Consider the following 27,169-nt stretch of genomic DNA (forward strand, 5'->3'; position numbering starts at 1 on the left):
ACAGGTTAGATTGAGTAATCAATTTATGTGCTAACAAGATGGCTCGAGCTTCAGCTGTGAATATGGAAGCGCTCGATGGCAACCGTTCAGTTACAGTTCTGTCACCATGGACAGCAGCACATGCGACGCTATCGCCATCTTTTGAGCCATCTGTATACACCGTCGAAAAATCTGGATAATTTGCTTTAATTTCAGAAAATTTTTGTTGTAAAAATAAAGGATTGGTATCGGACTTTTTATATTCACGCAGAACAAAAATGAAGAAAAGGTGTGGAAACTTCCATGGAGGGCATTTCGAAGTAACAACAGGTGTCACTGCATTGGTATCCAGATGAAATGCTTCCAAATGAGGTTTTATTCGAATTCCAAAAGGAGGGGTTTTGCTTTCGTGTTTTCGATAAATGTCGACATCAATAGGATTAATGACACAGTCGTAGGCAGGGCTATCTGGGTAGGCCATAAGTTCACTTACATATTGAAGACCTAATTTCAAACGTCTGTCTCCAAGAGATGGTTCATTTGCCTCGGCATAAAGGCTCTCAATAGGAGGCTAGGGCGCCCTGCCCACAGAGCAACTGGGATGTGTACCCCAGGTGGTGGAATTGGGTACCCCTGGCGTGGTACATGCTGGGGTTGTCAGGCTATAATACGGAAAACCTGACCGGAAACCATAGTGGTGCACCGTGTTGGGAAAGATGCCACGTTCCTCGCAAGTTAATGAACCCTACTGTGGTATTCTCCGGGAGTAGGAACCACAGGGCTCCGCCACAGGAGGCTAAATTGCCTGACCCTACCCACATCTCCCTATTTCCAGTAGCAATCAAAATTTGTCGACCCCATTGTCCTTGTGTCCCATCCCTTTTTCATTTCATCATCATTTCATGTTCATTCTATCATCAATTTCATGTTCATCGTCTGAATATAGCTGAAATATTGCTGCTCGGACAAACAAACTCAATAGGAGAGGTTCTGAAGATACTAAGGCAAAGTCGCAACTCCTGGTGGTGAACAGCATCTAAAATTTTAAGGGTAGAGTTTTTGGTGGAACCATCAACAATAGATCCATAATCAGACGATTAATATTGAAGTATCAGCACCCCAATCGGTACTGGACACCATTTTTAAAATATCTAGTGCCTTAAGACACCTAGATTTAAGTAATTTGATATGGGGAAGAAAAGAAAGTTTACTATTGAAAAGTAAACCAAGGAATTTTGTTTCTACTATTTTGATTTCATTACCATAAAGAAAGAGATCTGGGTCCGGATGCAGCTTTCGCTTTCGACAAAAGTACATACAAACAGTTTTAGATGTACAAAACTCTAAAGCCCATTTCTCAATTCTTTTGAGGAAAAGTTGTAACTGCCTTTCAATATTACTCATATTTTGTCCCTTGCAGCAGATTCAAAAGTCGTCTACATACAAGGCACCGTCAATATTGTCCTTCAAAACTTGGGCTTAACTATTAATTTTAATACTGAAGAGAGTGACAAAAAGAATACTTCCCTGAGGAACTCCCATTTCCTATTCCTTCTCAGAAAAAGTCGAATTTACTCTTACATTAAAATGACGATCTGACAAAAAATTAGACAAGAACGGAGGAAGTCTTCCTTTCAACCCCATATCAAATATATCTTTTAAAATACCATATCTCCACGTCGTGTCATAGGCTTTTTCTAAATCGAAAAGGAACGACACAACATGTTCATTTTTAGCAAATGCATTTCTGATGAACGTTTCAAACCGGACTAAATGGACAAGAGTACTTCTGCCTTGCCTAAAACCACACTGAATATTAGTGAGTAAGTTGTGCTTCTCAAGGAACCACACAAGGCGATCATTGACCATTCGTTCCATTGTCTTGCAGACGCAGCTTGTCAATGCGATCGGGCGATAATTTGAAGTATGATCCTTTCCTGGTTTTGGGATAGGGGCAACTGAAGCCGTTTTCCAGATGGACGGAACGTTACCAAAAGTCCATACCTCGTTCATTAACGCAATAAGTGTATGTCGAGATGGATCAGGAAGATGTTTCAAAAGTTGATAGTGAATATTATCTAGCCCACTAGCTGTATCGTGGGCTTTAGCCAGTGACGAATTTAGTTCCTCTACAGAAAATTGAGAGTTGTAGGATTCAGCATTATTTGACTTTAAGTTTAATTTTGTCTTTTCTGCAGATGATTTAATTTTTTGAAAATCCGGTTTGTAGTTAGTTGAGGATGAATGTTTAGCGAAAGTTTCGGCTAGCTTATTGGCGATATCTTTTTCGGTGGTTAGAGTGGTATTACCAACTTTAAGGTGTTTCACTGAAGAATTCGAAGTTTTTCTTTTACTTTTCTATTAAAATTCCCTACTTTATTGAGGGGAGTGTGAGATTTAATACTAGAAACAAAATTTTTCCAAGAGGTTCGTCTGGCTTGTTCACATGTACGTCGAGTTTTTGCTCGAAATATTCGGAAGTTTGACAGATTTGCTGGTGTAGGATTTTTGTCAAACCGGCGATGGGCGTTCTTCGATCGCTTTATCGCACTCATCAGTAAACCATGGTTTACTAGGCCTTTTTGGAATTGTCGAGGTTTTAGGTAACTTTATGGTATCCATATGATAATTCTATGAAAATTAACTTCTGATGATTATCATATGCCAATTCTGGCCTGAAAACTAATCGTAACTGAAATATGTGATTATTTATTATGCTCGATTCATTTGATTATCATATATTGCAAGTGATATGATTTTCATGTATGGCACATTTGATTGCATAGACGACTCATATAATTATATTAGTCTTTATTTTTGTTCCGGCTAATTATTGTCATTTCAAGCTGAACAAATTAATTAGGCCGTCTGAATTCATTATTTAATAGAAAATAGAAAACTTAACTTACCCTTGACCTTTTCAACTACTACATTAAAATTGGTTCTTGGTAGGTCATTAAACAGAAACGTCAAGTCTCTTGAAAATCCTCGATTCTTTAAGAAATCTGGAAATTAGGTGCATGATATAAGTGTTAAAATTTATAGATAATCTACATTCAGGGTATAGAGATACGTTAAATACAAAGGAAGTGTAATACTGAGAAAGTGACAGTTTCATACCGCCATCTATAGTGTTGAAATATATTTTGGTGAGAACTGGTCTAAGCCATTATTATTTGCATTCGATATATACGGATCTTTCACCAATGTTTTAACAAATTATACCTTCCGATTGTGTTGACAAAGTTTCAATTTATTAATACTATGATAAGTGAGTAACACAAGTACAGTTTCTGCGAAAGTCGTCGCAATTCACTGAAATCAAGTCCGGGTGTCAAAAGAATAGGCATGCAGCAGCGCTAAGCTTGTCGTTAAAGGCGACTAAATAGTGCTCAGGAACCTAGCGGGGGCTAGGCGCTCTGCCCACAGAGCAACTGGGATGGGTACTCCTGGCGTAATACATGCTGGGGTTGTCAGGCTATAATACGGAAAACCTGACCGGAAACCATAGTGGTGTACCGTGTCGGGAAAGATGCCACGTTCCTTGCACGTTAAAGAACCCTGCTGTGGTATTCAATAGAAGTAGGAACCTTTGCACTCCGTTACAGGGGGTTAAATTCCCCGACCTTACCCATCCCTCCCTTTTTCTTGTGGCAGTCAAAATTTTTCGACCCTATTATCCTTGCATCCCATCCCTTTTTTTCATTTTGATTGCCACTGGAAAAAGACAAAACGAAGAACATAAAATAACTAAAATAATACACTGCCTTTCTAGAAATACCCGCCGATTTGTTCGTTAAACGTTAAGTCAGGCGTAGACGAAAGAGGAAATGAAAGCGAAGATACGACGTTGAACAATTCAGTTTTCATGGTGTAGATGTCACACCTTTGCGCTCCGAGACAGGAGGCTAAATTGCTCTACCCTAACCACCTCTCCTTATTTCCAGTGGCGCCCCGTGCAGGTCCGGCTGTCAAAAGAATAGGCATAGAAATTTGTCGACCCTATTATCCTTGTGACCTTTTTTTTTCATTTCATGTTCATTTTATCATCCATTTCATGTTCATTGTCTGAATATAGCTGAAATATTGCTGCTCGGACGTTAAACCCCAACAAGCCAACAAACGTTTTGTTTGTCTGTTTTTCATGTCTGGTCTTTGTCCCTGGATAAAATTCTTTTGATATCCGCTAGAATCTTGGTTTCCTTGATTACATAGAGACGACATATAGCAAAACATTACTCAAACAATGAACCAATCAAAATACAAGAAGTTTACATGGAGTATGTTAATATTAAATGTTACTGTTCGTATAACATCTTCTATAATAATAATTACAACAACCAAAAAAAAAACAAAAACAAAAAACAAATTTCAAAACCGTTAAAAAGAAACTTAATGAATAGAAATGATACTTCACCTATTATTTTATTGAGCAATGGGAGAACGTGTCCACCATCACTGGTTCCAAAACCAGCTACGACCAACCCTGTGGACTTCCCGTTCGTCAGATTTTCTGCAATTTTAAAACGTTTATGAGATACGACAGTTGTAAAGTTTATTGAGGTTACTTGACTTACTTGACAAGTTTCTTTACTCTTTGGATGGGCAAAGGCCACCAACAATCATCTTCCGCCTGATTCTATTATAGGCACTACGAACAAGTTCATGCTAATAGTAGCCTATTGATGACCTCCTCCAGGAGTTTTTAGATCTGCTTTTTTTTAAATTTCACTGCGGATTCCATTGAGAGGACTCTTTAGTGAAAAGGTGATGGAAGTTTGTTAGCATTCTGCCAGAGGTCAGAGTTAAAAATAAGATTTGGCCGGAAAATTTACAAATAATTTCTCTCTACAGATATGTTTCAATAAACGCTTGGATCTTCTTGTCGTTCTCCCCTAGGTTTTTTTAACCTAAGTAAATATTACACAACTCGTATCCGTCATATTTAAAGTGTTAGTTCCTATTTTTTTCCAAATTGTGTATATGCATTTGGAACACTATACTGACCATTAAAACCAACTCTTAAATCTCAAATATTTATAATAAGTATGAAATTGGCATCGAAATATCAGTTTGTTTGTTTGTTGGAGTTTAACGTCCGAGCAGCAATATTTCAGCTATATTCAGACAATGAACATGAAATGGATGATAAAATGAACATGAAATGATAAAAAAAGGATGGGTCACAAGGATAATAGGGTTGACAAATTTTGATTGCCACTAGAAAAAGGGGGGGGATGGGTAAGGTCGGGCAATTTAGCCTCCTGTGGCGGAGCACAAAGGTTCCTACTCCTATCGAATACCACAGCAGGGTTCTTTAACGTGCGTGGAACGTGGCATCTTTCCCAACACGGTGCACCACTATGGTTTGCGGTCAGGTTTTCCGTATTATAGCCTGACAACCCCAGCATGTAACATACCAGGGGTACCCCGACCTTACCCATCCCCCCTTTTTCCAGTGGTAATCAAAATTAGTCGACCCTATTATCCTTGTGACCCATCCTTTCTTTTTTTCATTTCATGTTCATTTTATCATCCATTACATGTTCATTGTCTGAATATAGCTGAAATATTGCTGCTCGGACGTTAAACCCCAACAAACAAACAAACAATTGACTGCTTTTAGCCAAGTTATGCTTACAGGGCATCTCACCCTTTAAATATCATTTACAAATCACTCAGATCCCAATTATTCAGGCTATTGTAACAATATCCATTGTTCGTCTTTTAATTTAGGTTTTATTTCATATTAAATTTTTAATAAAAAAATGTGTTTTTTTTTTTATTTAAAATTTCATGAATACAAAAATATCAATAAATGATATATAATAGCAATGTAAAAATTGTTTTAAAAAAAGAACAAGAATAGAAAAAGTACAAAAAAATATTTTTCACGATAACAATTGCTTGTATATTTCGGAAACATCGGTCTCATGTTGTTCAGCTAATTTTTCGGTCTTTAGATGTATGTAATATTGCCGGGAGTTTAACCGGAGTTATTTCCCCTTTTGAATGCTTGTGATGTCATAAGCATAAAAATGGCGGGAACAGAGAACCAGAGACTATACGATAGAAAAATACTAATATCTTCCTTTTTTGATCTTTGCAATGTAATACTTTGCATTGTTACCTTTTTCGACTATCTGAATCTACTTAATCCTACTTGTAAAAGTGGCGAACTTACACTTTTAAATGCAGTCAATAATGAATAAAGGAAGAATTTTGCACATGCCTAAAACTGGTTCTGTGTGGAAGCACCATCTGTTCGGAGTGAACATTGGTTACATATTTAGCGTACTCTGAATATGACTTCTCACCACTACTTGTACTAAATATGGCATTCATCTTATGATTTACTGACTACTTATGATTTGCCAACGTCTATACGTATCTTTGACCTGAAAATAAAGGATAATTCTAAAATAAACAATGAAGCTGATGTTAGTATAACTGAATAATGTCATACTGGAAACAACAACAATTTTTTTATTTTAGTTTTCATTAATTTAACTATTTCAATTATGAACGTATGAAAATATCTTAACCATACAAATCTTGACATACACATAACGAAATGGTTCCTAAAAATATGAACTTTGCTCATTTTTTACAACATTTGTCAAGCATTGTAAAATTATTATTTTAATTGTAACAAACTCTCTGACTTGTTTCTTTGCCAAACCAGATTACTTTGTATCAGTCGCTTTGATACTTTTATCCCATTGCCTTCGATTCGGAAAGATGCCACGTTCCTCGCACGTTAAAGAACACTGCTGTGGTATTCGATAGTAGTAGGAACCTTTGCGCTCCGCCACAGGAGGCTAAATTGCCCGACCTTACCCATCCCCCTTTTTTTCCAGTGGCAATCAAAATTTGTCGACCCTATTATCCTTGTGACCCATCCTTTTTTTTTTCATTTCATGTTCATTTTATCATCCATTTCATGTTCATTGTCTGAATATAGCTGAAATATTGCTGCTCGGACGTTAAACCCCAACAATCAATCATTAAAAATCGATTCAAATAATTCCAAACAAAAATTTGAAAAAAAGTTTTTATTTGAAAAAATCATATTTTGGTTTCAATTGACCAGAAAATAAGTTCAGGAATGTTTCTTATTCTGAACAGGATGTACGAAATAGATGGTTTGTGCCAGTTTGAATCATATTGTATAAATCGCTTCCCGGTTTACAAGAGTTATTACTGGAAAGATTGATTGATTTTTGGGGTTTAACGTCCGAGCAGCAATATTTCAGCTATATCCAGAAAATGAACATGAAATGATGATGAAATGAAAAACGGGATGGGACACAAGGACAGTAGGGTCGACAAATTTTGATTGCCACTAGCTAAAGGGAGAGATGGGTAAGGTCGGGTAATTTAGCCTCCTGTGGCTGAGCGCACAGGTTCCTACTCCTATCGAATACCACAGCAGGGTTCTTTAACGTGCGAGAAACGTGGCATCTCTCCCGACACGGTGCACCACTGTGGTTTGCAGTCAGGTTTTCCGTATTATAGCCTGACAACCCCAGCATATAACATGCCAGGGGTACCCCATTCCACCACCTGGAGCACACATCCCAGCTGTTGGCCCCGTGCAGGTCCGGGTGTTAAAAGAATAGGCCTGCAGCAGCGCTAAGCTTGTCGTAAAAGGCGACTAAACAGTGCTCAGAAACCTAGCCGGGGGCTAGGCGCTCTGCCCACAGAGCAACTGGGATGTGTGCCCCAGGTGGTGGAATGGGGTACCCCTGGCGTGTTACATGCTGGGGTTGTCAGGCTATAATACGGAAAATCTGACCGCAAACCATAGTGGTGCACCGTGTTGGGAAAGATGCAACGTTTCTTGCACGTTAAAGAACCCTGCTGTGATATTCGGTAGGAGTAGGAATCTTTGCGCTCCGCCACAGGAGGCTAAATTGCCCGACCTTACCTATCCCCCTTTTTCCAGTGGCAATCAAAATTTGTCGACCCTATTATCCTTGTGACCCATCCTTTTTTTTTTCATTTCATATTCATTTTATCATCCATTTCATGTTCATTGTCTGAATATAGCTGAAATATTGCTGCTCGGACGTTAAACGCCAACAAACAAACAAATATTCCTTTTTACAAAATCTAAAATGTATATTAACATTTTAAATATGTAATTCGACCCGTCCAGGTCCGGGGTCAAAAGAATATGTCTGCAGCAGCGCTAAACTTGTCGAAAAACTGGACCAAATAGTGCTGAGAACCTTAGCCGGGGCCTAGGGCACTCTGCCCACAGAGCAACTGGGATAGGTACCCCTGGCGTGTGACATGCTGGGGTTGTCAATCGGTGCACCGTGTTGGGTTTGTTTGTTTGTTTGTTGGGGTTTGACGTCCGAACAGCAATATTTCAGCTATATTCAGACGATGAACATTAAAATGAACATGAAATGGTGATGAAATGAAAAAGGGATCGGACACAAGGACAATGGGGTCGACAAATTTAGATTGCCACTGGAAATAGGGAGATGTGGGTAGGGTCGGGCAATTTAGCCTCCTGTGGCGGTGCCGTATGGTTCCTACTCCGGGAGAATACCACAGTAGGGTTCTTTAACGTGCGAGGAACGTGGCATCTTTCCCAACACGATGCACCACTATAGTTTGCGGTCAGGTTCTCTGTATTATAGCCTGACAACCCCAGCATGCAACACGCCAGGGGTACCCCATTCCACCACCTGGGGCACACATCCCCAGTTGCTCTGTGGGTAGAGCGCCCTAGCCCCCGGCTAGGGTTCTGAGCACTATTTAGTCGCCTTTTACGACAAGCTTAGGGCTGCTGAAGGCCTAATCTTTTAACACCCGGACCTGCACGGGGCAGAATGGTAGAAAATATTTAAATGTCAAGAGGGTGTGATTTGTACTGACAGACTAAACTTATGAAAAATGATCTCATAACAGACGAGCGAAATAATGGTAAAACAGTGCATCCCCTCCTTCTATCGGAAATCAAATTAACTGCAAACTTAAAAATTACTCCTTAGATGCTGTTATTTTAATAATCAGAAATGAGTTGTGGATGCAACTTTTGTAAAACTTTGGAGTAAAATGAAACATTTTTTTTCCGTAGAGTTTATTTTAAATCAACAATACAATGACAACTAGTAATGTAAAAATGTGGAATAAGCTATTATTATTTTAGATTTTGCAATGTTAGTACATATAACATCTTTGATTTTTTTTAATGTAAATTTTTCTTTCAATGCCCAGATTCACTGTTTCAGAGACTTTTGAAACATAACCAAACAAAGGGTAATCAAGGGAACCAAGGTTATAGCGGCAATCAAACGAATGTAACCCAGGGACACAGATCAAATAGGGAAAGCACACACACACCAGAGAACATAAAATAACCAAAATGATTTTTACAAAGCAACAAAGGTTTTGTTTTTATTGTGCTAGTTTAAACATCCTGCTTCGCACTTTCTATTCTCAAAAAGAGTAATCAAGGGAACTAAGGTTATAGCGGCAGTCAAAAGAATGTAATCCAGGGACAAAGACCAGACATGGAAAACAGACATACAAAACAAAGAACATAAAGTAAATAAAAGTATACATACAAAGTAACAAACGTAAATAAGCAACGCGGACTCCACTAAAAACTGGGAGCATGGACCAAGTGCACCGGCAAGGTAAGCGTCAAAAAAAATTATTTTCCGAATGGTAAAGGTCTTATTAAGAACAAATTTTGTACTAAATTGAAAAAAAAATACATTTGTCGCAATGATACGGCTACAGTCTCATCAACATTTTATGACCACCTGCTGTTTTAATACTGCAGGATTTCAGTGAGTTTTTCTACCATGATAAGAACAGTCTGTCAGCACGTAGAATTATACTGACAAGATATATACAATATATACTATCTATTTTTGTTTACAAAACTGCATTCGAGAAGTAACTAAAGGTAATATAGAGTTAAAACATACCTATACGTTAAACGACCATCAAAGACACTATTACACAGGTATTGGTCGATATCTTCTCCTTTTATAATATTCCAGTTCTCTATTCCCACTATAAGACTGATCAACCAAGCAACAGCACCGACATTTGCGAGGATATAAATGAATGCATAAAATTCATTTCTGTGACTCTATTTTTTACATCACTGCTATGATTTATTTCAAATACTTTAATGAGATATTTATCTTTTTTAGGTCCTAGTGGATGAAGGTCGTATCTAGACTCCAGTCGTGACGTAACCCCCGTGTCATCGATGGCTGGATGATCGAGGATACGGCTGTATATGCCACTCGGCTCTTAGGTCATCTAAACGGGAGATCGGATGGACCCGGTTCGATCAATCGGCTGGTCACGCCATGCCCTTCATTTGTCCACCTGCTTTACTGATGGCATTTTGTTAAATCCAATGTTTCAAATATTTTCAAAAGCTTACAAATGGCAAATGAAGAAGGCGGTGGCTCATGGGTCAATCGAGTAGCACGCTGTCTATGCGCCATTGATAGATACGCTCTGTTCGAGTATGTCGTCTCTGGAATCCCTGATGCTATCTGCTGGAAATCCGTAGAGTCCTAGCATCGCCCGTGTTGGCACTCGGTGGCTGGTGGGGAACAGAGACGATGAAACTTACTAAAACTTAACATGGCGACAAAAAACAACGGGGAGTCCAATGTTTCCTATTCAAAAAAACGAAAAAGTGATGTCTGCAATTCTTCTGACGAAAGTGATAAAAACTGGCCAAGATTTATTGTAATTTCTGCAAAAGATAAAGACAAAAATGTTAATGACCTTTCTCCTTTTTTAATACAGAAAACTATCAAGGGTGTAGCTGGTGATGTTAAAGATACAAAGAAAATAAGATCAGGAATTTTAATTGAATGCCTCAGACCTGGCCAATCATCAAATTTGTTAAAATTAACCAGGATTGGTGACCTTGATGTGGTTTCATCTGCACACAAGTCACTAAATCAGTCACAGGGTGTCCTTAAATACCGGGGTCGAGACCTCGACGCCTTGACTGATGAAGAGATCTGTGAGGAACTGAAATCACAAGGCGTTAAGTCAGTGAAAAGATTTACTTCTCGACGTGCAGATGCAACCACACCAATGAGAACAATCCTGTTAACATTTAGTTCCACTTCAGTGCCATCTCATGTCTACATTGGTCCATACAGGACAGCTGTCAGTCTGTATATTCCTAACCCACTTCGGTGTTTTAAATGCCAGAAGTTTGGGCATGGAAAGGGCCAGTGTAGAGGAAAACTGTTTTGTTTCCGATGCTCTGAAGAAGGACACGAGGGAATCGACTGCAGAAAAGATCTGAAATGCAGAAACTGTGAGGAAGCTCACATGTCATCATCTAAAGATTGCCCTCTTTATAAGAAAGAAAAAGATATTTTAAAGATAAAAACTGAAAACAAAATTTCATATAGTGAAGCTCGCCAGAAGTGGTCCCTTTCCAACAATTTTCTTGCATCTGGCAAAACATCTTATGCTAGTGTTGCAAAGCGTGCTTGTCTGTCCTCGACTGTTGAGGTGCAGACGATCATGAGTTGGAAAGAGGATATCAATGGTCTTGCCAAACTGCCCACTGAGGTATCCACCAAAATAATGAAACCATCCAAAAAATGTTTAGAGGAAATTAAAAAGGCCAGAGCTAAGAAATCTCACCAATGTTCCAAGACTCAGTCATCCCAAAATTCCGGATCATCTTCAAAATCATCTCCATCATCACAACAGTCATCGTCTTCCAAATCTCAACAGAAGAATGTCCAACCCCCAAAAACGTCCGTGTGGAGGACTTGGAGAAATCTAATCTAGGCGACAGATTGTGTCGCCTGTGGTGTCGGACTCGGATTCCGAATCTGACATGGAAACAACAGATCATGGACTTTGTCCAGGTGAAAACTGGCTGGGTCCCGACCTTGATCAGATTGACCAAACAGATCCTGTTGCCATGAAAAAATACAAGGAGCAGCGCGCTCAGTCAATTCGAATTGACCTTAATGGTGGCACTCGTACTAGAAGGTCATCGAGTCGTGGTCGCGGATCCAAGTCAGAGAAAATATCCCCCATTCGTCACCCATAAAAATGGCCAAATTACTTCAATGGAATTGTCGAGGTTTAAAGGCTAATATTTTGGAAATAACTCTTCTTGTTCAGTCTATTTTACCAGTTGCATTATGTCTCCAGGAGACTCATTTAAAAGAAACGGATCAAATTTCCGTAAAAGGATATACAATGTATAGTACATTTGCTGAGGCAAATGAACGAGCTGCTGGTGGATCTACCATTTTTATTAGGGACAGAGTAATACATAGTTCAGTTCCTTCAACTACCGATCTACAAGCAGTGGCCGTTCGGTTATCCCTTGATAAAACCATAACCGTTTGTTCCATTTACATTCCCCCAAATTCAATTTTGTGCAGAAATAAATTAGTTGATGTGGTTAAGCAGTTGCCCAAACCATTTATTATTTTGGGTGACTTTAATGCTCATAATCCTTTATGGGGAAGTAATCATACGAATGATAAAGGTAAAAAAGTTGAGGAGCTCCTTCAGCAAGAAGATTTGTGCATATTTAATGACGGATCTTCAACGTTCCTTCATTCAGGCAATGGATCGTATTCTTCTATTGATTTAAGCATTTGTGATCCTCTCGTACTTTCAGAGTTTACATGGCGAGTTCATGATGACTTGTGCGGGAGTGATCATTTTCCAATTATTTTGGAGCATTTATCCTCCAAAACGGAGGAACGTCAACCTCGTTTTAAACTTGAGAAAGCAGATTGGGCTTCATTTGAAGCCCACTGTCTTGAAGAATTACGATTAGAAACGATGAGGGATGTTGAAGATCCCATTTTATTATTTAATGAAAGACTGACATCAATTGCTAATAAAACAATACCTAAAACCTCGACAAATCCAAAAAGGCCTAGTAAACCATGGTTTACTGATGAGTGCGACAAAGCGATCGAAGAACGCAACAAGGCCCATCGCCGGTTTGACAAAAATCCTACACCAGCAAATCTGTCAAACTTCCGAATATTTCGAGCAAAAGCTCGACGTACATGTAAACAAGCCAGACGAACCTCTTGGAAAAATTTTGTTTCTAGTATTAAATCTCACACTCCCCTCAATAAAGTATGGAATTTTATTAGAAAAGTAAAAGGAAAAAATTCGAATTCTTCAGTGAAACACCTTAAAGTTGGTAATACCACTCTAACCACCGAAAAAGATATCGCCAATAAGCTAGCTGAAACATTCGCTAAACATTCATCCTCAACTAACTACAAACCGGATTTTCAAAAAATTAAATCATCTGCAGAAAAGACAAAATTAAACTTCAAGTCAAATAATGCTGAATCCTACAACTCTCAATTTTCTATAGAGGAACTAAAATCGTCACTGGCTAAAGCCCACGATACAGCTAGTGGGCTAGATAATATTCACTATCAACTTTTGAAACATCTTCCTGATCCATCTCTACATACACTTCTTGCGTTAATGAACGAGATATGGACTTCTGGTAACGTTCCGTCCATCTGGAAAACGGCTTCAGTTGTCCCTATTCCAAAACCAGGAAAGGATCATACGGATCCTTCAAATTATCGCCCGATCGCATTGACAAGCTGCGTCTGCAAGACTATGGAACGAATGGTCAATGATCGCCTTGTGTGGTTCCTTGAGAAGCACAACTTACTCACTAATATTCAGTGTGGTTTTAGGCAAGGCAGAAGTACTCTTGACCATTTAGTTCGGTTTGAAACGCTCATCAGAAATGCATTTGCTAAAAAAGAACATGTTGTGTCGGTCTTTTTCGATTTAGAAAAAGCCTATGACACGACGTGGAAATATGGTATTTTAAAAGATATATTTGATATGGGGTTGAAAGGAAGACTTCCTCTGTTCTTGTCTAATTTTTTGTCAGATCGTCATTTTAATGTGTGGGTAAATTCGACTTTTTCTGAGGAGAAGGAACAGGAAATGGGTGTTCCTCAGGGAAGTATTCTTTCTGTCACTCTCTTCAGTATTAAAATTAATAGTTTAGCCCAAGTTTTGAAGGACAATATTGACGGTTCCTTGTATGTAGACGACTTTTTGATCTGCTACAGGGGACAAAATATGAGTAATATTGAAAGGCAGTTACAACTTTGCCTCAAAAGAATTGAGCAATGGGCTTTGGAGAATGGGTTTAAGTTTTCTACATCTAAAACTGTTGGTATGCACTTTTGTCGAAAGCGAAAGCTGCATCCGGACCCAGATCTCTTTCTTTATGGTAATAAAATCAAAATAGTAGAAGAAACAAAATTCCTTGGATTACTTTTTGATAGTAAACTTTCTTTTCTTCCCCATATCAAATTACTTAAATCTAGGTGTCTTAAGGCACTAGATATTTTAAAAATGGTGTCCAGTACCGATTGGGGTGCTGATACCTCAATTTTATTAAATTTATATAGATCTTTGGTTAGGTCTAAACTTGATTATGGATCTATTGTTTATGGTTCCGCCAAAAAATCTTACCTTAAAATTTTAGACGCTGTTCACCACCAGGGGTTGCGACTTTGCCTTGGTGCCTTCAGAACCTCTCCTATTGAGAGCCTTTATGCCGAGGGAAATGAACCATCCCTTGGAGACAGACGTTTGAAATTAGGTCTTCAATATGTAAGTAAACTTATGGCCTACCCAGATAGCCCTGCCTACGACTGTGTCATTAATCCTATTTATGTCGACATTTATCGAAAACATGAAAGCAAAACCCCTCCTTTTGGAATTCGAATAAAACCTCATTTGGAAGCAATTCATCTGGAGACCAATGCAGTGACACCTGTTGTTACTTCGAAATGCCCTCCATGGGAGCTTCCACATCCTTCTTTCATTTTTGATCTGCGTGAATATAAAAAGTCCGATACCAATCCTTTATTTTTACAACAAAAATTTTCTGAAATTAAAGCAAATTATCCGGATTTTTCGACGGTGTATACAGATGGCTCAAAAGATGGCGATAGCGTTGCATGTGCTGCTGTCCATGGTGACAGAACTGTAACTGAACGGTTGCCATCGAGCGCTTCCATATTCACAGCTGAAGCTCGAGCCATATTGTTAGCCCTTAAATTGATTACTCAATCTAATTTGTCACAGTTTATTATTTGTTCTGACTCTTTGAGCTGTCTTTTGGTAATTAAGAATCACAAACTGAAAAACACTCTTATTTTACAAATTTTGTATTTTATTCATCGACTTCGGGAATTTGATAAAGAGATTGTTTTTCTCTGGGTACCCAGTCATGTTGGTATTCAGGGGAATTCAGTTGTAGACAGGGTTGCCAAAAAGGCATTAAATGAAATAATAAAGGACGTTAGTTTGCCATACACCGATTTTAAACCTTTAATAAGGAAATATATTTTAAAGATGTGGCAGGACCGTTGGGACGGTCTTGAACACAACAAACTCAATTCCATAAAACCCGATCTAGGCGTTCATCAATCCGGGTCGGGCAATCGCAAAGAGCAAGTGGTCATGACTAGATGCCGCATTGGACATTCTAGATTTACACATGGCCATTTGCTTGTTGGTGATCCTCCACCTGAGTGTATCCCATGTGATTGCCCTTTCTCTATCAAATATGTTCTTCTAGATTGTGTGGATTTTGCCAACATCAGGCAAAATTATTTTGACTGCGCCAATATGTTTGATTTGTTCAAGACCGTTTCATCTGAAAACATCATCGATTTCTTGCGGGACATCAGTTTATTTAATAAAATCTAAATTGGATACCTTAATTTTTCAATATTTTAAATGTTTTATCGAATTTATGTTTCTATATGTATTTTATGTCTTAGGTTTACCTTTTATGTACCTTTTTATATGTAAATAGCTGCTTCTTTTTAATTTCATTATTTTATGAAGAGACTTTGATCTTAATTTTAATATTTTCCTTGCATTAAATGTTCTTGCCGTGATATGGCCCTGGTCGCCGAAACGGCAATAAACAGCAATAATCAATCAATCAATCAATCTTTTTTGATTTAATCACATGTCAAATGGTATAACTGCATGTAGGTAATTGTCACAGTTGGAAAGCATTTTCCATAGGATTTAAATTTGAAATATCTTTTTATTTAAATATTACTGGACCGAAACTACTCCATGAATTACCAAAGGTATTCACTAGCTTAGTAGTCATACTTTTCCGACTTGAATCATATCAGATTTAGTTCAACTGAATTTGCGCCAAAGGTGTGTTCAATGAATAAACACGTAGCAGCGCTAAGCTTGCTTTAAAAGACAACTAAATTGTACTAAGAACCCTGGCCGAGGGCTAGAACACTATGTTCACAGAGCAACTGGGTGGTATGCCCCAGGTGGTGGAATGGGATAACCCTGGCATGCAATATATTTGGGTCGTCCGGCCATAATACGGATAATATGCCCGCAGACTTTAGTGGGGCGTTGTGTCAGGAAAAATGCACCCAAAAGAACCCTTCTGTGGTATTATATCGGAGTAGGAACCATTTGACTCTGCCACAGTAAGCTAAATTGCCCGACCCTACACACCTCTCCCTATTTCTAGCGACCGTCAACATTTTCCCACCCCATTATCCTTGTGTCCAATCCCGTTTTTTATTTCATCATCATTTCATGTTCATTTTATCATCCATTTCATGTTCATCACCCTAATGTAACTGAAGTATTGCTTCTTGGCGTTTAATCCCAACAATCAATCAATCAATCAATCGATCATATCATGTTCATCTTATCACCCATTTCATGTTCGTCGAAGTAATGTTTCCATGTGTAATTTAAGTGTTAGATTTGCCTTTTACGTACCTTTTTATATGTAAATAGCATTTTGTTTTAATTTTAATATTTTATGAAGAGACTTGTGTCTCGCTTTTAATATTTTCATATTGTTAATTTTTATTGCTGTGATATGGCCCTGGTCGCCGAAACGGCATTAAAACATAACAATCAATCAATCAATAATCTTCTGAATATAGCTGAAATATTACTGCTCAGGCGTTAAACTCCAATAATCAATCAATTAATCAAACCAGTTAGTCATTTGGGCGCGGACACTTGGCCAATTATGTCCTACTAAGCTGCAAAAGGCCGTTTGAGTTTATGTATCTCATTGTCTGAATCAAAATTGATATCGTCACATTAATCACGTTATCAACCGCCTTGTGCTTTTATAGGATGTATTTAATTTTTATAGATAGTGACACTTTATTCATTGCATTGATTAAGTAGGTTTTGTTTTATAGAATTTCCGACTGATTTTGTTGCAAATTTTTTTTTGTACTTTACGTTATACTGATTCTTCCTACAAGTTGCTTTTTTATGACAATAAAGATTTTATTCCAAGTTCCCATTTTTAAAAGTTGTTATAGTTTTACTATCTGCGGTCATCATCAATGGAACATAGCCTTATTGTAATAAAACCGTTTTCAGCTCGACTATTACCTGTCCGTATTATCACTTTTTGTTCCCTATCTTCCGTTTTCCTTTCAGGTAGAAGAGCTTACCCTACCGGTGCACCTGGTCCAATGACCCTGTTTTAGTCGAGTCCGAGTTGCTTATTTGCTTTTGTTACTTTGTATGTATGATTTTAGTTATTTTATGTTCTTTGTTTTGTATGTCTGTTTTCCATGTCTGGTCTTCGTCCCTGGATTACATTCTTTTGATTGCCGCTATAACCTTGATTCCCTTGATTACCCTTTCAATTAAGCATGTTTGCGAAAAGATAATCTAAACATTTGTGTTGTCTTAACGAGGTGGACATGTGATTAGGTCACAACTCTTACAAAATATTGGAATGTTATATTACATCAATCTCATGTAAGCATCAAAGTAACTCGGACTGATGCCATTCTGTTTCATGTGAAAGCTTGATAGTGTTTGGTGAAATTGAATATGATACAAATATATCACTGATTTCAAGAGTTATGTCCCTTTCCCTAAGTTTTCTTCCTTAATTTAACTGTAAAACATACGCATGCTCTTCAAAAATATAGAGTAAAAAAAAAACAAAAATATTGGAAGCAATATCTTGAACAGTTCTAACATTTTTAACATTTATCAAATTTCTCAAAAATAATTTCATTCTATTAATCTTCCAAAAGCTTTTTAAGGATATTTCTTTGAAGTTATCATATATTTTATACCGGACTTTATTGATTCATATTTATTTCATAAAAAAGTAGTTTGCCTGGCAACACTAAATGCAAATCCACTATTGTCATTATCGAACCGTTACGTTGTTTGTGTGTTTCAACGTTAAAATTAAGGTTTTAGCAGTATGCTAATTGGGCGTACTAAAAGCGGTGTGAACAAATTCAGTGGATCAATTATAAATTAGGGTAGAGACCCAATGATGCATCCGAGGTTATCAATTTGTTTTGACATTATAATGAATATTGCATTAAAAGCACGTGTTTCTAAAGACGGTTCCTTATACCGAGTTATACATGTACTAGCGATATGCGAATTTTGGCAAATTTTAAGCGGTATGTTTAAAAGCGTCAAAATAAAGTTCACGTAGTATTTACTCTGCGTTTAACTACAGTGAACCATTCTTCAAAATTCGAAACGAAAAGTTTTTGGCATACTTTTTGCCTTATAACTGCCAAATTTTACACCCGTCAAAATAAACCACCGAGCGGAACCAGCAGTGTAGCTGCGGTTGAAACATTAAATAATATTGATTACATTTATTGCTTAATATATAGTAATGAAATAGATTAAAAAGGTTTACATGTATTTATATCAAGTAGGCAATAAAGGTTTTCACATAAATGTAATTTCTCAATACAGTAAGTTTGATGTTTAGAACGTTTTTCATGTATATCTGATTAAGCATGTATCAAATGTTTAATGACCAATTCGAAGTATTAAAATATTATATACATAGAATATGTGGTATTTGCTACCACGGCAACTCACCAAATGATCAAAGTGAGGGTAACCAAAATGTTTGTTATGACATACATTTCAAATAGTTTTAAAGACGCCTGCTACTTAAAGCCCTCCTATAAGTGCATATGGTACAAACTTTAAGTTACGTTCAATAAAGTCAGATGCCAAATTTGCAATCAATTCATCTTTTAAGAGTCGACATAATTTCCACGAACTCGGACGGACGGAAACATTTATTTTAATATTCCCATGTACTCGTTGAGTTTGAGTATGATTTTAGAACCAGTTATCATTTGATAGATCAGTCTCTGGTCCTACATGTAGGTATTACATATTTCTTATCCGTTGTGACTTTTTGGCCAATGATTCGTATTCTTTTATAATGATACATATTATGCCCCGTGCAGGTCCGGGTGTTAAAAGAATAGGCCTGCAGCTTGTCGTATAAGGCGACTAAATAGTGCTCAGAAACCTAGCCGGGGGCTAGGGCGCTCTGCCCACAGACAAATTTTGGTTGCCACTGGAAATTTGTTTGTTTGTTGGGGTTTAACGTCCGAGCAGCAATATTTCAGCTATATTCAGACAATGAACATGAAATGGATGATAAAATGAACATGAATTGATAAAAAAAGGATGGGTCACAAGGACAACAGGGTCGGCAAATTTTGATTGCCACTAGAAAAAGGGGGATGGGTAAGGTCGGGCAATTTAGCCTCCTGTGGCGGAGCGCAAAAGTTCCTACTCCTATCGAATACCACAGCAGGGTTCTTTAACGTGCGAGGAACGTGGCATCTTTCCCAACACGATGCACCACTATGGTTTGCGGTCAGGTTTTCCGTATTATAGCCTGACAACCCCAGCATATAACATGCCAGGGGTACCCCATTCCACCGCCTGGGGCACACATCCCAGTTGCTCTGTGGGCAGATCGTCCTAGCCCCCGGCTAGGGTTCTGAGCACTATTTAGTCGCCTTATACGACAAGCTTAGCGCTGCTGCAGGCCTATTCTTTTAACACCCGGACCTGCACGGGGCTAAAAAAAAAAAAAAAAAAAAAAAAAGGCCTTTGAAATGTTTTAAGTGGGACTTTGTATTAGACAAGAGTATGGTTTCTGCATTATGTTTGTTATCTTGGGTATCTTGTAAATCACTTGTTGTTTCCCGCCTTTCGCGAATGCGAGGGAGTATATAATTCGGGTTTCTGTCCGTACGTCCGTCCGTCCGAAATTGGTTTCCGGAGCGTATTGATTTTGTGGTCAAAAGTCTTCATGAAACGCATTTTTGAATTGAAATTTGGTTTCCGGAGCGTACATTCTGAACGCCATAGAATTTCACCAACATTGGATAGTTGAAGGTATATGGGGTAAAGAAAACACCTAAAGAATTTGTGGTCAGTAACTTGAAGGTCAAGGTCACACAGACTTGACATAATATAATTTCTAGGCAAAAATTGGTTTCCGTAGCGTAACCTGTCGGACACCTTCATAGAATTACACCAAACTTGCAGAGTTGAAGGTCATGGGGACAGAAAGGCACCTATGGAATTAGCCAGTAGATTAAAGGTCACACGGACTTACCAAAATATAATTGTGGGGCGAAAATTGGTTTGCGAAGCTTTATAGAATTTCATCAAACTTGGAGAGTTGAAGGCTTATTGAGTAAGGAAGACACCTATTGATTTTGAGATGAATAGGTTTAAGTTCAAGGTCGCACGGACTTAACAAAATATAATTTTGCATAATTCCATGAAATTGTACTTTTGTTGCGAGGCTGGGGACCTGGAGCACTGCTCTTGTTTAATATGTCTTTTAATATACAGAAAACAATGTGCTTCCATAATGGGCATATTCATAAGTTTTACTTAAGAATAGTAGGTACCAAATATTACATGTTTTAGCATCTTATTTTAAGTGCCTTGTGAAGATTTTGGCCTTTAGCTATTCCAAATTTTCACTTTAAACGACTTTAAACACCACATGTGTTTCTTTGTTAAGGTTTTCTACTTAAATTAACTTGAAAAGAAATAAAAAGTCTTACCTGAGTGAATCTGACACTTATTTGAATCATAAACAGTTTATTTCTCAATAGTCTATCAGGGAAATCCATTTCTTACAAATTCTTTAACTGATCTCCAGTTGAGAACTTTAGACTGGGATGTTATCCGTTAGTTTTGTATTGTTGACGCTGTCCGTATTTGTCTTGATGAGTAAGTATAAGGTCCGTTTATTAAGTTGTCTTTTGTCATCATTTTAGGGTGCATTTTAAGAGTTAACATATTTCTGGTAAAACTTTAAAAAAAATAAAGAAAGATAAAGAAACGAAATTTCAGTATTTTCCCATTATAGGGTTAGTTCTAATCGAGTTGGATTGTAGAAGTGGTAGAAATACTGAATTTGGCAGAAACAAATAGATTTTTTTTTTCTGAAACAAGATTTTTACTATCAATGTAAAACTGTCGATTTATATTACAGTAAAATGCTGGTATCAAAAGCATTGAACAGTGAATGTCTGATTCTAACTATCAACTCTCATTCAAGTGCGTTTAACAATATTTTTTGTGAATTTTAAATGTAGTTGTTGCTATCGGGTATACAAATTTATCTTCGTCTTTTTTACACTGGCAAAGCCGTAATGAATTGATAACGACCGAATAAAACTAAGTTTTAATAAAGGCATAGTACTACAGTTCAGACTCCACTCTATCAATTAAGAATATTTTAGCTTATGAGATAAAGATATACGATGCGTTATAAAAGTTGTACAAGCGAGATTTTTTTTATTGTTTTTTTAAGGTACAATCGGTGTTTACGGAGAACTTAATGCTTTATACAAAAATATAAATTCATCAGGCCGGCACTTACTTGCAGCCGACAATGGCAGTGAAGAAGATTGTGAGTAGTTTTGTTTTCTTAATAAGTGTTGCTCCTTCGGCGAGAAGTCATTCTCGTTCTCGTACTATTGCCTCCTTTTTGGTCAATTGTTGGAACTAGATGTCGAATATGACTTTTTTTCAATCGTGATTTCCATTAGTTATACTCAATTTTAAAGAACTTATCTGACTGAATAAATTAATTGTGGTATTATATATATATATATATATATATATATATATATATATATTGAACTTTTGAGCTGAAAACTCTTTTCCCACTTTCAATGTTAATAATACTTTGTTCTTAATTTTAGTTACTTTTATTCGTACAAAAAGTATGAGATACAATGATAGAGTACGATATATTCCTCATTATGTTTCAATACGAATGTATGACTTTTAAACTTAATTTTCGTTAATTTTCACTGGCTTATTTGCCAGAATAAAATTGAGGTCAATTAAATTTTTTATTTCATTGTATTTTTAGTTCAGTGTACTGATGATACTCAACTAACAGTAGCGTAAGTGTATTTATTAGCTAAAACATCGTTATAATTTTGAAGGAGAAAATTAGATCATTCAGAGAGTCCTAGTTTAAGAACTCCCTACCCTTTGTTTGAATTGTTTATTGTGTTTATCATGCATATTTTTGCCAAAAATGTCAATGCAGAAATAATCCCCATTACGTTATAGAACCGGCGTGCGCTGATAGAAATTAAGGACTTCTCCGTGCTTCTTATATACATAGTTCAGTAAATTATATTCTTATAACTAATAAATTAAAGTAACATGTAAAAATGCAACAACTTATTGTGTTTTATGAAAAAAACGTAAAAATACCTGGTCTTTCTAAAATCAACGTTAAGTAAGGAAAATTTTGCATATGGTCTTGAAATTTCTCTGTATTTCTTCATACCGCTTTAAATAAACTAAAAAAAATGACGTCTCATAACATTAAGTTTTTGATGTCGTATCTGTCTTCACGGTGTTGCTTTAATTGTACATGTATTATCTTTCATAATAAGTTTAAAATTTAAAAAAAAATGTAAGAAATTAAAGAAAAAATAAATTATATTGCTACTTATATCTATACAGAAATATATTATGGATCTTTTTTCTGTTAAGTCTTTTATTTTACTATTAATTGTATATATTTATATTTTTTTCAGTATGTATGCCAAATTAAATATATAAAAACCCGAATTCAATATTTTTTTCCAGTGAAATTGCCGGAATCGTTTTAGGATCTGCATCAATTATTGTTAATGTTGTTTTAATGACCGTTATGTGTTGCATTCATGTCTGCAAGTGGAATGGTTGTGTCGGTAAGTATTACTATATCAAGTTTCACGCAGAGACAGACATTCGTTTCCTCTCTTACGAACTGTAGACAGGCCCTTCGAAATCCTCTGGTGTTACTCAAATCTTCAAGTCGTTTGACAATCGGATAACGTTGCGTAAAATCATTCACATTTTTCAGACTTTGCAGGATTCCTGCATTTTATGAGAGGGCTGGCGGCAGCGTGTAGAGTGAATTTCGAACGTCAGACACTGTTCGGAGCTTGTTACTATATACGTTTGCAAATAAATTAAGGCTTTATATAGTAATTGTGTTGTCCTTGACGTCCATAAGCATTTGGTTTCTCTACTAATAAGTAAACGACATTGTACCATTAAGTTCCATACAACGAAAGTCAGGCCATGATTGTTTTGTTGTGGTGAGTTTATGTAAACCTTAATCTTTCAGACGCGTAATTGTCTGTTGTCCGATTTATTATTTGAGGATGTGTGAAAGTATTTAATTAAACTACAATCCTCTATGTCAAAAAAGTATGATATTCTATGAATGTTTTTGTTGACGTAACTTCAGGTCTTTTATATTTCATTGATTTGATGTTTGTTCGCCACCTGAAGAACTGTTTTACAAAACAATTGCTTAAGGGATTAGACCTAGGGTAAGGGAAATAATTCTTAAGATCTGTGATATATTTGTATCATTCAATTTCACCAAAGCCTATCAAGCTTTAATTTGAAACAGAGTGAAATCAATCTAAGTTACTTTGGTGCTTACATGAGATTGATGTAAAATGCTTAGTACAACGGGTTCCAATGATTTGTAGGAATTGTATCCCTTACCTGAGGTCTACCTTCTTAAGTTCAATACTTTGAAGCATTTGTAACAGTACATAACACATAATAATTTTTGATCCATTTGTCTTTGTATGATTCGTGCATGGATGTCTATTATTAACACTTTCCATAATGTTTATGAAACTTTCTTTGTATCAGATATTTAATCACAATACATATTCAGATGTGTATTAATACAATGCTTCCGTCAAAGCGTGTGTATGAATCCACCATCTAAGTAACGCAAAGCTAGGGAAAATGATGAATAAATGATGAATGATTGCTTGGAACACCCCCCCCCTTGTTGTTTTACTTATTTCTGTATCGGAAATATAAATTTTCTGATTTCTGGCATTGATATAAACCTTATGATAACATAATCGGAAGATGCTTTTCCAGTTAGTAAAATTTGTACATCCTCAATGATATTAACATCAATCTAATCATTCTTTATTTTAGGTAGTCCCAATAAAAACAGTTCTGAAATAAGATGAACCAACTTGACGTTAGCAACAGATATACTAACACCAAGATATGAACTTGTCGATTGAAAATAAAACTTCTTTTTTATACTAGTAAGATTGGGGGATTTAGTGTCATCGTTGAAAATATCCAGTTCTGTTGGAAAATATCTGTTATTTCAGTGTATAATATAGGAGGCATGAGCAAATGATAGCCTGCTACCCCCTTAAATATTTTTGTAACTAAACCTTCTCTTTTATAAATGGTTAGATCCGCTCGTGAGTTCATAAACCCTCTCTTTAATAAATGGTTAGATCCGCTCGTGAGTTCACAACCCCTCTCTTTTATAAATGGTTAGATCCGCTCGTGAGTTCACAAACCCTCTCTTTTATAAATGGGTAGAACCGCTCGTGAGTTCACAGTGAATTGCGCATTTTTTCCTTCGATGAATTGATAATACAATGCATATAATAATGCATGTTTGTTTATTTTTTTTATTCAAATTATTTCAGAGTAGGAAACGTATCAGCGACTGTCAGTGAGCTTTCAAATTTTTATTTTTCAAATTTTGCAGTATTTCAGATTACAAATTTAAAAATGCCTAAAGCATTGAGGCTTTAGTCCTTGTATTGTACATGGTAGAACCTCTTGGTGGTGGAATCATCTTTCTATTCCGATAAATTTTGTTTTTCTTGTATACCGGTATTTTGTGATTTCAATCTTCCTTTATATCTGATTCTAATGCTGTATGGTTACTCCTTGAAACACGTGTACAGCATATCGAAATTTGCAATATATATGATAGGGGAATTTAAACACAAACAAAGAAATTGTCATTTAAATCAGGAATCACATAAATATTGATTGATTGTTTGTTTTGTTTTTTTTTTTTTTAATTTAAAAATATCGTATTTTCTGTACTTCTTAAAGTGTTGTGTTTTTTTTTTATCTCATAACACTCAAATTGAATATAATATTAAAATATCTTATACTTTTATTTATTATTATTGTTCTATTATTTGTTTTCGTGCAGGTCCGGGTGTTAAAAGAATAGGCCTGCAGCAGCGCTAAGCTTGTCGCATAAGGCGACTAAATAGTGCTCAGAACCCTAGCCGGGGGCTAGGGCGCTCTGCCCACAGAGCAACTGGGATGTGTGCCCCAGGTGGTGGAATGGGGTACCCCTGGCGTGTTACATGCTGGGGTTGTCGGGCTATAATACGAAAAACCTGACCGCAAACCATAGTGGTGCACCGTGTTGGGAAAGATGCCACGTTCCTCGCACGTTAAAGAAACCTACTGTGGTATTCTTCCGGAGTAGGAACCATAGGGCTCCGCCACAGGAGGCTAAATTGCCCGACCCTACCCACCTCTCCCTATTTCCAGTGGCAATCAAAATTTGTCGACCCCATTGTTCTTGTGTCCCATCCCTTTTTCATTTCATCATTTCATGTTCATTTTATCATCAATTTCATGTTCATCGTCTGAATATAGCTGAAATATTGCTGCTCGGACGTTAAACCCCAACAAACAAACAAACAAACATCTACAAGAAATCAGTGATATGCTTGTAACATATTCAATTTCACCAAAACCTTTCAAACTTTCCTTTGAAACAGAATGAAATCAGTCCAAGTTACTTTAATGCATACATGCGCAGATGTAAAATGGTAAATGCAAACGTTCTAATGATTTGTAAGAGTTGTGTCCCTTACCCAAGATCTACCTCCTTGAAATCTATCTTTAAAAGGGAAGGATACATTGTTCAATCATCACAAAATTTAAAAGCGCTAATATAATGAGGTTTCACGCCATTTCATTCCATTTTGTATCAGCCATTACTTTAATGGTTAATGAAAAAAGCATTCACTATATTTTTTACGATAATTGCATTGCATTTAAATGAAAAAGTAAACTTTATAAATTACTGTATGACATTCACTATATAATAATGAACATAACACTTAAAGGAAAAGATAATTTTACATAAACTTTATAAATTATTGTATGCGTTATATATATATATATATATATCTTACGTGCTACAGTTATATTGCATCACGCTCAAAGATTTAGACAAAGATACATTTCATTGACCTATTGAAGAAAATTCCTTCTTACATAATTTGAACATAAATTTAACCCATCATTTCGTTTGAAATGCCTGTACCAAGTCCAAATACACTGGTGATGTATTATCTGTTTTGTTAGATTTATTTTGGACTTGACTTGTTCTGTTATGTTGTTGTCACACTCATACAATTGTTGCTTATAAAAAAAGCATTACCATGATAAATTGTCCACTTGAGGACAGGAGACAAAGTCGAGAGCATTATTATGGTTGAATGCAATATCGCTGTTCCAAGGGCTGTCAATTTATCATGGTAATGCCTTCTATATAAGCAACTATTGTGTTTATTTCATTGAAGAAAATGTGATTTAAAAAATGCAAGAGTAATCAAGTGAAACAAGATTACAGAAATAATCAAAACAATGTAATCCAGGGACAAAGACCAGACATGGAAAACTGACATACACAACAAAGAACATATAGTAACTAAAATCATACATACAAAGTAACAAAAGTAAATGAGCAACTTGGACTCCACTAAAAACCTGGAGCATGGACTAGGTGCACCGGTAGGGTAAGCGTCCTCTGCTTTTCTAGAAACACTCGCCTAGTTGTTCAAAAAAAGTGAAGTCCGGGGTAGACAAAAGAGGAAAGGAAAACTATGACCCGTTGATTAAATCAGTTTTCATGGTGCAGATGGATACACCATAACGATCCACGAGTTCATGATGACGACCATAAAAGTTCTGTGTG

At 36.7% G+C, this 27,169-nt stretch overlaps 1 protein-coding gene across 1 annotated transcript; it reads left to right on the top strand.

Annotated features, from left to right (window-relative positions):
• The first annotated feature begins 20,956 nt into the window (after nucleotides 1-20,956).
• On the top strand, nucleotides 20,957-25,219 carry LOC148596696 (uncharacterized). The gene is made up of 5 exons (XM_088563596.1): nucleotides 20,957-21,090; nucleotides 21,677-21,775; nucleotides 22,244-22,277; nucleotides 22,978-23,081; nucleotides 24,346-25,219. The coding sequence occupies exons 1-5, from the start codon at nucleotides 21,039-21,041 to the stop codon at nucleotides 24,378-24,380; spliced, it is 324 nt and encodes a 107-aa protein (XP_088419722.1). The 5' UTR covers nucleotides 20,957-21,038; the 3' UTR covers nucleotides 24,381-25,219.
• The last annotated feature ends 1,950 nt before the right edge of the window (nucleotides 25,220-27,169 follow it).

This window comes from Perna viridis, chromosome 15 (assembly GCF_037379345.1).
Source record: "Perna viridis isolate PV_CMFRI_1.1 ecotype Kerala chromosome 15, ASM3737934v1, whole genome shotgun sequence".
NCBI classification, from domain to species: domain Eukaryota; kingdom Metazoa; phylum Mollusca; class Bivalvia; order Mytilida; family Mytilidae; genus Perna; species Perna viridis.